This window comes from Chiloscyllium plagiosum, chromosome 17, assembly GCF_004010195.1.
Source record: "Chiloscyllium plagiosum isolate BGI_BamShark_2017 chromosome 17, ASM401019v2, whole genome shotgun sequence".
In the NCBI taxonomy this organism is placed as follows: Eukaryota; Metazoa; Chordata; class Chondrichthyes; order Orectolobiformes; family Hemiscylliidae; genus Chiloscyllium; species Chiloscyllium plagiosum.
The window spans coordinates 67,437,334-67,450,619 of NC_057726.1; the positions used below are offsets into that span (position 1 = coordinate 67,437,334).

General features: G+C 43.8%; 1 protein-coding gene across 1 annotated transcript in view; it reads right to left on the reverse strand.

The window, feature by feature from the left end:
* pnp6 (purine nucleoside phosphorylase 6) overlaps window positions 1–1,257 on the reverse strand; it is an 81,318-nt gene extending 80,061 nt beyond the window's left edge. Inside the window, exon 1 of the mRNA XM_043707372.1 lies at window positions 1,136–1,257. Within this exon, the coding sequence (XP_043563307.1) occupies window positions 1,136–1,155 (20 nt within the window). The 5' untranslated portion in view covers window positions 1,156–1,257. The remainder of the gene's footprint in view (window positions 1–1,135) is intronic.
* Window positions 1,258–13,286: the final 12,029 nt, after the last annotated feature.

A 13,286-nucleotide genomic window follows, 5' to 3' on the forward strand; every position in this document is an offset into this window, starting at 1 on the left:
ATGTTTAGCTTTATCTGCTATGTCGCAAGAGAAAGGCACCAGATGTAGAAACATTTGAAATCTTTTGCTATGTTTGATCTATGAGAATAAGACTAAACTGCTAATCAATTAACTGCTAATTGTGAGAACTTAATTAGAGAAAGAAACATTATATGGTGTGGGAAAGGGAACGTGCAAGATTGTAATGCAAATAAGGGCTACAAAATATATTACCTTCTTGCTAAAAAAAAAGAGATTTCTCATTAGTCCATCCAGAGACATCTTGACTGATACTCTGGGCTATAGACTATTTGATCTCTTACCAGCTTGATTACAATAAAGTATGTTTTTTGTAACTTATATGTGGTCCAAGAAGTTTTGAGATTCAACAGACCCACTGAAGAGTAACCCACCCAGGCCCAACTCCCCAACCACTGTGCATTAACCCCTGACTAATGCACCTAACCTACACACCCCTGAACACTAGCATGCTGATTGCTGTAACTCATGCGAGGGAAGGACATATGACGAAACCTGGTCTGATCGACATACCATTCCTCTGAAATGGCCCAGCAACCCACAGAGTTCAAGGATGAGCAACAAATGCTCGCGACACCCAGATCTCACAAAAGAATGATTTAAAAAAAAAAGGTGGAGCTGATCTCTGGGCTGGGTTCCCAGCCTCGTGAATCAGCGATTGCATCCAGATGTCTCTGCACTTTCACAGGCAGCTTTGGACGCAGGACAGAGTCCTCCTCCTGCCTGTGACTGCAATCGGGGAGAGTGAGATTGTTCATCATCAGAGGCCCCGGGAGTCACTGCAGTATTTGTGCAAGAGAATTGGTTTGTACAGGTGACTGCCTCGTGAGCCCTTTCAAAAAAAAAACCCGATTAACATCCGGATTTGGATCCGGATCAATCGCAATGCAAGTGAAAAACTTGTGAGCACACACACACACACACAGAGAGAGAGAGACAGGGACACAGCTCCCTCTGGTCTCAGAGACACACTGGGAGGAGCATCACTCGCCGTTTCTATGGGGATCGCGCAGTGAAATTGACACAGATGTTAGTTACTACCTGAGCAGTGGCTGGGAGCGAGGGATTGGAGGCAGGGAAGGGGTGTGTGTGTGAGAGAGAGAGAGACCCTCCTTACCTGCAGCCTCCCTCAGCCATGGGTCCAATGCAGCTCCGGCAGGACACACACACACAAACACCTTCAGGTTAATTTCGCTGTTCCGCCCTCCACCCCTCCCACCTTCCTGGGATTAAGTAACCGAGGCTGACGTCTGGCGAGGGGGAAGGGTGAGGCACACAATGACAGGATCTCATTCGTTTTTCCCTGCGAGATATGTGATTGGAGTCGGGCACAACAGCAGCATTCCTCGGGGAACGGTAACCCCATCTTTCATTGTTTTGCTGACTGCAATAAAATCAGAAATCATTTTCCTTTAGTTTAATACCAATGGCGAACTGCTTGCATATTTACATTTTTTTGAGTGTAAGAGTCATAGGGATGTGAAGTACAGCACGTAAACAGACCCTTCAATCCAACTTGTCTATGCAGGCCAGATATCCTGACCTAATCCAGTCCCATTTGCCAGCACTTGGTCCATATCCCTCTCAACCCTTCCCATTCATATACCCATCCAGTCGCCTTTTAAATGCTGTAATTGTACGAGGATCCACCACTTCCTCTGGCAGCTCATTCCTCACAAGTTCCAGGGTAAGGTTCGTTATTTTTCGCAGGAAATGCCATAAACACTGACCTGAAATAGGAAGTGGAAAATTCCACTCAGTGGCTGTGACCAGCAGCTTCCACAACATTAAAACAGGAAATACTGCAAATAAGTATAAAACAGAGAGAGAGAGAGAAAACATATCTCTGGCACAGAGCAGGAGGCAGCAAGAATAGGCAATAAAATCCTCTGGTCGCTTGAGGTAGTCAACAAGCTAGCAATGTACTGGCAGAAGCACAGTGGGCAAGGCTGAGGGGTCAGGGGTCAGGGAAAGCAATGAGGGCATCATTCTCAGTGGGCCAAATAGCCTATTCCTGATCTTATCTCTCACAACCTGTGCTGAGTGAGTGTCTCCCATCGACGTCCTGTCTCTCAGTCCTCTCCTCTACCCTCCAGTTGGACTCTCCTGTGGGAGATGTTGCCGTTCATCATCACAGAGCCCAAGCTGCAAGAGCCTATTGCTTCAATTGTCAGCTGCTGCCTTCCTTGCGTTGACGGTTTGCACTATTTTCATATACTTCATCACTCTTATTGTAAAGGTCAACGTTCCATTTGCCTTCCTAATTACCTGCTAACATCGTGTTTCAAGCACAATGACACCCAGATCCCTCTGCACCACAGCATTCTGCACTCTCTCTCCATTTCAGTGATCCGCTTCTTCTCTACTCTTCCTGCCAAAGTGGACAAACTCGCATTTTCCCACTTCTTCTGCCAAATCTATGGCCGCACCTTTATCCTCCTTGTATCTCTTCCTTGAATCTGTGTTTCCCCTTCCCAGTTTGTTCTGCTATCCCATCTCTGTATCAGCAACAACCTTGGCCACTATACAGTCAGTCCCTCCATTCAAGTCATCAATATATATCACAAAGAGTCTGAGCACGGATCACTCTAGTACTTCACCAGTTTGTTTTACAAGCAGAAATAAAAATCCATTCATATCAACTCCCTGTTCGCCAGTAGTTAGCCAATCCTCCATCCCTGCTTTTATATGAACAACAATTCCTCTCTCCACCTTCTCCAAACATTGTGAGCTCTTGTGCCATAAACTTCTCTACCTTCAAATACCTTTCGGAAATCCAAATACATTAATCATTCCCTTTCATCTATCTTTCACATTACATGTTCATAGAATTCTAATAATCTTGTCAAAGACATCTTCACTTTCATCAAACCATGTTGACTGTCTGGTTGTGTTACAATATTCTAAACGTTGAGTACTACTTTCTCAAGAGTGGACTCCAGCACAATCCCAATGATGATCTTAAGCAAGTTGTTTGGTTTCTGCTTTCTGTCTCCCTCCTATCTTTAGTACAGAGTGTTTTTTGTGCTTTTTCAATCTGTCAGGTCGAGGGAATTTAGGAGAGTACATCTATTATCTTTGCAGTAATGTTGTCTTCAAGGTGAGCGCACCTCCCAGACTTCAGTCCCTTTAGTTTTCTGCTGTATTTTCTGTAGTGCTTCTGATCCCTTTAAGTTTGTATCTTCTCTTTAACCCGGTTTTTCTATTATTCATGGGACATATTTTCTGTCTTCTCTTATGAAGATAGACTTGAAGTACTTTTTCAAAGTCCCTGCTATTTCCTCGTTTCCCATTATTAGTCGGCCAGTCTCACTGCCAAAGAGACCAACATTTACTTTAATTATTTTCTTCCTTTATAATGCTTCTTTTACGTGCTTTAAAAATATTTCTAGTTAGTTTTACTTTCCAACCAAATTTCTCTGTCTTTATTGCATTTTTCATTATCCTTTATTGGTTTCTAAAATGTTTTCAATTTCTGGGGCTACCAAGGACCTTTGCAGAGATTTCACTCAGTTTGAAACCAACATTTTCTTAACTTGCTTAGTGAACCACATATAATTCATCCATGACTTTATCTTTGTTGAAAGTCATGAGATATGTCTTTGAATGCCTGCTACTATTTCTCTACCATCTGCCCTTTTAACCTATTTATTCAGTCTGCTTTAGCTCATTCTGTCTTCATATCTTTGTAATCACCTTTATTTCATTTTAGGGTTCTAGTTTCAGTCTCACATTTCACATCCCCAAATTCAATGAAAAATGTCATCATAGCATGTTCATTCTTGCTGAGAAAAACTTTTATCATGAGGTCAATAATTAATCCTGTCTCTGCTTTCAAAATTACTAAGGGTGAGGAGGTGATGGCCTAGTGGCATTCTCGTTGGACTGTTAATCCAGAGGACCTGGAGATGTGCTGGGGACCTGGGTTCAAATCCTGTTATGGGATGGCATGGTGGCTCAGTGGTTAGCACTGCTGCCTCACAGCACCAAAGTCCCAGGTTCAATTCCAGCCTCGGCTGATCGTCTGTGTGGAATTTGCACATTCTCCCTGTGTCTGCGTGGGTCTGCTCCGGTTTCCTCCCACAATCCAAAGGTGTGCAGGTCAGGTAGATTGGCCAAGCGAAATTGCCCATTGTGTTGGGTGCATCATTCAGAGGTGAAAAATGTGTTGCTGGAAAAGCGCAGCAGGTCAGGCAGCATCCAAGGAACAGGAGAATCGACGTTTCGGGCATAAGCTGGGTGAGTTACACTTTGGAGGGTCGGTGTGGACTTGTTGGGTGGATGGGCCTGTTTCCACACTGTAGGGAATCTAATCTATTCAAAGTCTAAAATAACTTGCTCACTGCTTGAAATGAGAACATATCATCTGAAAAGCAATCCTAAATACAGTTAATCTCCAGGTTACCATTGCCAATTTGATTTGATCAATGTAAATGAAAAGTAAAATTGTCCACAATGAGTACATTTTCTTTCTTACAAGTTCCCACTATTTCTTGACGTATATTCTAACCTACCATGTGGCATGGTGGATCAGCGGTTAGCACTGCTACCTCACAGCACCAGATACCTTGGTTCAATTCCTGCCTTGGGTGACTGTCTGTGTGGAGTTTGCACATTTTCCATGTGTCTGCTTGGGTTTCCTCCCACAATCTAAAGATGTGCATGTTAGCTGAATTGGCCATGCCAAATTGCCCATAGTTGGGGTAAATGTAGGGGAATGGGTCCTGATGGGTTACTCCTTTTTTTTAGATTAGATTACTTTACAGTGTGGAAACAGGCCCTTCGGCCCAACAAGTCCACACCGACCCGCCGAAGCGCACCCACCCAGACCCATTCCCCTACATTTACCCCTGCACCTAACACTACAGGCAATTTAGCATGGCCAATTCACCTAATCTGCACATTTTTGGAGTGTGGGAGGAAACCGGAGCACCCAGAGGAAACCCACGCAGACACGGGGAGAATGTGCAAACTCCACACAGTCAGTCGCCTGAGGCGGGAATTGAACCCGGGTCTCTGGTGCTGTGAGGCAGCAGTGCTAACCATTGTGCCACCGTGCCGCCCACCTTGGAGGGTCAGTTTGGGCTGAGAGGCCTGTTTCCATACTACAGGGAATCTAATCAAATAGCTGCTTCCAACAATGACACATTATCTCCATTTAAACTGAGGCTATGTCTTAATTTTTTAAACCAACATCTTTTCTGATGATGGTACTGATCTCACACTTTGTTAACATAGCTAACTTATATTCTGCTCAATTCTTCCTGCCCTTCTTAGATGTCAAATCACTTTGAAATATCTTTGGACACTTTATAACCAGACCTATGTAATAGCAATCATATAATACTCATTCATTTCTATTAATTCATCTACCTTGTCAGGAATACTGTATGCTTTCAGATAAAGAGCCTGTCTTTCTTTTATTGTTTTTCTAACTCTGACTGTATTGCCTGATGCTCTATTATATTTCTTGCCTTCTATCCATTCCTGACAAGGCATCTCATTGGCAATTTGACATCCTACATATCAATGTTGGATAATCACATTCGTTTGACATCAGATGCCTGCTCACAGGGACAGAGGACAAAGGATTTTATGCCACCACTTAATGCCCTCAGGTGCAGGGCATCATCAATGGCAGCCATGTGGTCGTCGATGTGCCCGGTGGTGGACCAGTGAGATTTATCAGCAGGAAGAACCTCCACTCATTCTGTTCAACCATCCTGGTAAGCATTTCCCCCCACGTGTGCTGGCATTCCTGGCAGCTGGCGTGACTTGGTCATTCTCCAGCAGTTCAGGCAGTTGCAAATCTTCATTTCAAGCCCCGAAGGAACGTGCCTTGAGGAGACAGGTACAGGAGCTCCAGACAGATCCAACATAAACAATGCCCCCTACTCAGTCAAACAATGGATGGGCTCAGCAACAAGCTTTCGAAGATGTGGTTCTGGTGCCGAGACCAATCAGGTGGTGACCTCCAATGCTTTTTTGCAAGGGTCTCAGTTGTCATGGTGCTTTTTGTATAAGCTAACGGTTCTGAAAAGTTAATATTGATAGAGGTTTATAGGATGATGAGGAGCATGGATAGGGTGAATAGCCAAGATCTTTTCCCAGGGTGGGGGAGTCCAAAACTAGGTTTAGGGTGAAAGGGGAAAGATATAAAAGGGACCTAAGGTGTAATTCTTTCATGCAGAGGGTGGTGCATTTCTGGCATTAGCTGCTAAAGGAAGTGGTGGAGGCTGGTACAATTACAACATTTAAAAGGCATCTGGATGGGTATATGAATAGGACGGGTTTAGAAGGATATGGGCCAACTGCTGGCAAATGGGACTAGATTACTTTAGAATATCTGGTTGGCATGGACGAGGTGAACATAGAACATAGAACAGTATAGCACAGTATAGGCCATTCGGCCCTTGACGTTGTGCCAACCTTTTATCCGACTCTAAGATCAAACCAACCGACATACCTTACATTTGACCATCATCTATGTGCCTGTCCAAAAGTCATTTAAATGTCCTTAATGTATCTGACTCGACTACTATTGCTACTACCCACTCACTATTCTCTGTGGAAAGAACCTCCATCTAACACCTCCCCTTGATGATCTATAAGTCATTCAGTTCCACGACTGGTCAACTAATAGACCTGTAAACGACCCTTTGTCTAACATGCAGCCAATCGGTTATTTTATGTTACAGTGATGGGTTGGCAGACTCTGATTCACCCAGAGGTATGGAAACTTCTTGGCAATCAAAAGAATCCAACAACCTTACAGAGTTTGCATAAGGTTTATCTATATTAATCATCATCAGACATGGAGCATGATCGCATAGTAACAACCAATCAATAATTATAATTACCTCATGGGTAGTGACTGGAACCAATGGTATTGATTAAGTTGTAATGCCTTATGTCACCTTTTCACAGCTTGCAAAATGTGGTTAGTTTTTTTTTAGATTTGGAGACTACTTGTAGATGGGCATGTAGCGTGCAGGGAACCATTTTGTCTCTAACTGCAATTTAGAATTAACCGTCATTTCTGGGTTTTTTTATTGAAATTACATCAGTCTGCAGTTTCTTGTTTCTGCCTGGTTCAGAGCAATATAATTTTAGCAATGCAGAAGTTTTTTGTGCATTTTGAAGAAGCCATTTTGTGCAGCTCCTTTCTCCATTTTGTCCTACTCCCCCAGAGGCCCATATCCTCACCCTAAACCTTCCTCCAATCACCTTAAAATTATGCACCCTTATGACAGCCATTTCCGCCCTGGGAAAAGGTCTCTGGCTATCCACTCGATCTATGCCTGTCATCACCTTGTACACCTCTATCAAGATACCTCTCATCCTTCTTGATTCCAATGAGAAAAGCCCCAGCTCTCTCAACCTTTCTTCATTAGACACACCCTCTAGTCTAGGCAGCGTCCTGGTAAATCTCCTCTGCATCCCCTCTAAAACTTCCACATCCTTCCTATAATGAGGTGACCAGAACTGAACATGATTTGGAGGTGCTGGTGTTGGACTGGGGTGTATAAAGTTAAAAATCCCACAACACCAGGTTATAGTTCAATAAGTTTATTTGGAAGCACTAGCTTTTAGAACGCTTCATCGGGTGATTGTGGAGTATAAGATCGTAAGACACAGAATTTATAGCAAAAGTTTACAGTGTAATGCAACCAAAATTATATATTGAAAAAGATCTGGATTGTTTGTTTAGTCTCTCATCTTTTAGGGTGATCATATTGGTTTCAGTTCTTTCATATGTAATTCCCAGAACTTTTTTTTAAAGTTACATTCTCAAGTAAAGTTTAACAATAGGTGCCGAGTCAACTCAGATAATGCATTGAAGGTGTAAGGTTAAAGTCTGCCTGTCTGTGTCCCAGTGTTCAGACTCATTCTATTTTTAATTCCAAGTGTGGTCTAACCAGGGCTCTACAGAGCTGCAGCATAACCTCACAGCTCTCAAGTGCAATGCCCTGTTAATGAAAGCCAACACATCATATGCCTTCTTAACAACCCTATCAACTTGGGTGGAAATTTTGAGGGATCTATTGACATGGACCCCAAGATCCCTCTGTTCCTCCACACTACCAAGAATCCTGCCTTTAACCCTGTGTTCTGCATTTAAATTCGACCTTCCAAAATGAATCAATTCCACTTTTCCAGGTTAAACTCCATCTGCCATTTCTCAGCCCAGTTCTGTAACCTGTCAATGTCTCATTGCAACCAACAACAGCCCTCTACACTATCCACAACTCCACCAACCTTTGTGTCATTGGCAAACTTACTAACCCATCCTTCCACTTCCTCATCAAAGTCATTTATAAAAATCACAAAGACCAGAGCTCCCAGAACCAATCTCTATGGAACACCATTGGTTACTAAGCTCCAAGCTGAATACTTGCCATCTACTACCATGCTCTGTCTTCCATGGGCCAGCCAATTCTGTATCCAGGCAGCCAGATTTCCCTGTATCCCATGCCTCCTTACTTTCTGAATGAGCCTACCATGGAGAACCTTATCAAATGCATTGCTAAAAGCCACACCCTTGCCACACCCACTGCTCTACCTTCATCAATGTATTTTGTCATATCCTCAAAGAATTCAATAAGGTTTGTGATGCATGAGCTGCCTCCTCACAAAGCCATGCTGACGATCTCTAATCAAACTATGGTTTTCCAAATAATCTTAAAATCCTGTCTGTCAGAATCCTCTCCAATACTTTGCCCATCACAGACGTTAGACTGACTGGTCTGTAATTCCTATTCCCTTTCATGAACAAGGGAATACCATTTGCCATCCTCCAATCATCTGGTACTACTCCAGTGGACAGTGAGGACGCAAAGATCATCGTGAAAGGCACAGCAATCTCTTCCCTCACTTCCTCTAGTAACTTAAGGTATATCCTGTCTGGCTCAGAGGATTTACTTATCCTTATACTTCTCAAAATTTTCAGCTCAACCTCCTTCTTAACACCAATCTGTTCGAGCATATCAGTCTGTTTTGCGCTGTCCTCAGAAACGTCAAGGTCCCTCTCAGTAGTGAATACTAAAGCAAAGTATTTATTAAGGACCTCCCCTACTTCCTCCAACTCCAGGTACATGTTCCCTCCACTATCCCTGATTGGCCCTACATTCACTCTGGCCATCCTCCTGTTTCTCACGTAATGCCTTAGGATTTTCCTTAATCCCACCCACTAAACCTTTCTCATGCCCCCTTCTAGCTCTCCTAAGTCCATTTTTCAGTTCCTTCCTGCCTACTTGTAACACTCATTTCACCTCTGGAAACTGGGTACAAATGCTGGTGAGATTCTAATTAAACCATAATCATATTTGAAATAAAGAGCTTTATACTGTGAGTAACTCCACACTGTACCTATCCTGGGAGTGTTTACAGATTAGAGATTACATTACAGTGTGGAAACAAGCCCTTCGGCCCGCCGAAGCGAACCCACCCATACCCCTACAGTTACCCCTTACCAAACACTACGGGCAATTTAGTATGGCCAATTCACCTGACCCTGCACTCAGTAGTGAATACTAAAGCAAAGTATTTATTAAGGACCTCCCCTACTTCCTCCAACTCCAGGTACATGTTCCCTCCACTATCCCTGATTGGCCCTACATTCACTCTGGCCATCCTCCTGTTTCTCACATAATGCCTTAGGGTTTTCCTTAATCCCACCCACTAAACCTTTCTCATGCCCCCTTCTAGCTCTCCTAAGTCCATTCTTCAGTTCCTTCCTGCCTACCTTGTAACACTCATTTCACCTCTGGAAACTGGGTACAAATGCTGATGAGATTCTAATTAAACCATAATCATATTTGAAATAAAGAGCTTTATTCTGTGAGTAACTCCACACTGTACCTATCCTGGGAGTGTTTAATGAGGACAATTTAGAGGAAACTTTACTTTCAATTTAAAAGAATAGAGGGAGCTTTATTTTTAGCTTAAAAAGAGTAGAGAGCATTCCTCCATATATAACTGCTACAGGAACGTTTGCTGGAGGCAGTTTAGAGGCCATTTTACTTTAAGTTTCTATGAAGAGAGGGAGCTTTACTATATTTCTAACCCTGTGCTGTAAGTGTCTCGGGGGTTTGATGGGCATGGTACAGAGAGAGCTTTCCCATAGAATCATAGAATCCCAACGGTGTGGAAACAGACCATTTGGCCCAACAAGTCCACACCGACCCTCTGAAGAGTATCCCACCCAGACCCAAGAAGGCTTTACTTTCAGTTTAAAAGAGTAGAGGAAGCTTCAGTCTGTATCTAACCCTGTACTGGACCTGTCCTGGGAGTGTTTATTGGGGATAGTGTAGGGGAAGTTTTACTTTCAGTTGAAAAGAGTAGAGGGAGCTTTATTCTGTATCGAACCCAGTGCTGCACGTGTCCTGGGAGTGTTTGATGGGGACAGTGCTGAGGGAGCTTTACCCTGTGTCAAACCCTATGAAGTAACCTTCCCTCATAAGGGATTACAAAGGGTACAGTTAAAAAAAAACAGCAATCCTGTCATCAATTGCAGAGATTCCCCTGAAAGACCTAAGATACCAAGCTCTGCCCAACGATTTGCTCTAGGTCTATAGTATGCATTCATGGCTTTTGTTAAAGATTCTATGACCTGTGTGGTGGGGTGGAGGAAGGCCACGAGGAGATTATGTGAAGTAAATAGCTGCATGCCACTGAGCTGCACTCTGCATTGACTCAGTTTGTCTGGGAGACTTGAAGATAATAGTTAGAGCAGGGCATTAAAGGTTCTGACAGGACCTTGACCAAGAGGAATTTCTTGATGTGGCCGCATCCGTATTGCATGATCAGAGCGTGAAAGCTTTTGTTGGATGGAGTGTCACTTCCTGTCATGTGACAGGGATTGCAAGGTCAGATGTGCCCTACGCTATTCGAATGCCCAATACTCTGTGGGTGGCACAGTGGCTCAGTGGTTAGCACTGCTGCCTCACAGCACCAGAGACCCGGGTTCAATTCCCACCTCAGGCGACTGACTGTGTGGAGTTTGCACATTCTCCCTGTGTCTGCGTGGGTTTCCTCCGGGTGCTCCGGTTTCCTCCCACATTCCAGGTTAGGTGAATTGGCCATGCTAAATTGCTAAGGTGTAGGGGAATGGGGCTGGGTGCGTTGCTCTTTGGAGGGTCGGTGTGGACTTGTTGGGCTGTAAGTAATCTAATCTGGTCTCCTCTTCTCTGAGAGGAGGGGTGTGAAAACCCTCTTTCCCTCTGTCAAGAGGTTCTGATGTCTGTCAGATACATTTGTGGACAGTGAACTCTAGGATGTTGCTGACATCACTATCTCTGGAAGGATCTGATTGTACAAAAGAAAAAGGTGATGGTAATCTTCGGTGACACTGGGATGGCTATCCTCACCCTGGTTGAGCACTACTGTCACCACCTCTTCAGCAAAGTGGGATCTCCTGAGACATTGCCTGGCTCACACAGAATGGGGACATGTGAACCTTTTGAGAAGAGCCCTCCATTCCATCCTTCCTCACAGTTTTTCCTCTGTTTGCTGTTGCACCTGTCCTGCATGGATGGCTGAATTCCAACCGCATTGCCCCACTTGAATCCTTCGAATTCCTCCAGGAACGGGCCTCAATGCCTCCACCGACTTTGAGCAGTAGGGCTTACAGTTCTACAGCAAGGAGCACCTGAGCTAAGGAAAGATAAACCTCCCATTGACAGAGTACAGAGAATGTTCACCAGATTGATTCCTGAGCTGGTAGATTTGTTGGAGGGAGAGAGGTTGCACTGACTGGGCCTGTATTCACTGGAATTGAGAAGAATGAGAGGGGATCTGATTGAAACGTTGACAATTGGGTGCAGGGACTGAGAAGAGGAGAAATTGTCTTCACTTAGAGAGAGGTGAGCCTGTGATAATCTCTAACCCATAAAGTTATGTGGAGGCAAAATCATTAAATATATTGAACAAAGAAATAGATAGATTTCTAGAAGGTAAGGGCGTCAAGGAGCTATGTTGCAGTTGGACAAACATGAGTTAGACTTTAGTAGGAGTGCTGTGAGCAGATCTGAGGACCACACCTGAAGATGAATGTATTGGCCTTGGAGGGAGTATAACATAGGTTTACAAGAATGCTGCCTGGGCTTCAGGAGTTAAAGTAAAAGGCGTTGTACAAACTAGGCCTGTTTTTTCGAGAATTCAGAAGGTTAATGGGTGATCTGATTGAAGTCTTCAAGACATTAACAAGAAGAAACAGTGTGGTTGGCAAATCTAGAACTAACGGGCATAGCCTGAGAATTAGGGCCAGACCATTCCAGGCAGCACAGTGGCACAGTGGTTAACACTGCAGGGTTACATCGGTATGGTAGGGTGGTGAATCTGGGTGGGATGCTCTTTGCAGCATCAATGGAGGACTCAGTGGGCTGAATGGCCTGTTTCCACACTGTAGGGATTCTATGATTAACTGTGATCGCTATAGTGATTATAATGAGGTTAGCCAGGTGGACCTCATAGAATATGAGTTTCCTAATTGGGGCTGTTAATCTGGTCCGATCAGGGAGCCCTGGCTGACAGATATAAACAGGAATGTCAGGGGTTCTGTTCACACTGAGAGCTGGCTCTGAGGGAGCAGAATTAATGTGAAGGCTTCTCCATTCGTAAATAAAGGATGACTTGGTGACAATATTCCAGCCTCTGTGGAGTTATTTTAATTGCCTTCGTGTGAAAGAATTAGGTGGGTGGAGTTTTTAACGTACATCTGGAAGAGCTATTAGTGCTGGTATACAAATAGTCCTACTAGAGATGGGACTATGCGAGATCTAGTCCAAGGGAATGAAGCCACTTGAGTGGTTGAAGTGTCAGTGATTGAGCATTTTGGGAACAGTGACCATAAGTTTCACAAATCATGATGGAAAGGGATCAAGATAGTGCAGAAGTTGTGTCTCACTTAGGGGTAGGCCAATTTCAATTTCATTTGACAGGATTTGGCAAACATAGACTGGAAGCAGCTATTTATTTATTGTCACATGTATTTTGTCGTAAAATACAGTCAGAAGTAGGAATAGGTCCAGTCAAGGATAGTAGTGGGAAGTTGCGTGTGGAGGCTGAAGAGATTGAGGAGACACTGAATGAATACTTTTCGTCAGTATTTACTCAGGAACAGGACATTGTTGCCGATGTGAATACTGAGTCACAATTAAGTAGAATGAGTGGCTTTGAGGTATGTAGGGAAGAGGTGTTGGAAATTCTGGAAAGGGTGAAAATAGATAAGTCCCCTGGGCCTGATGGCATTTATCCTAGGATTCTCT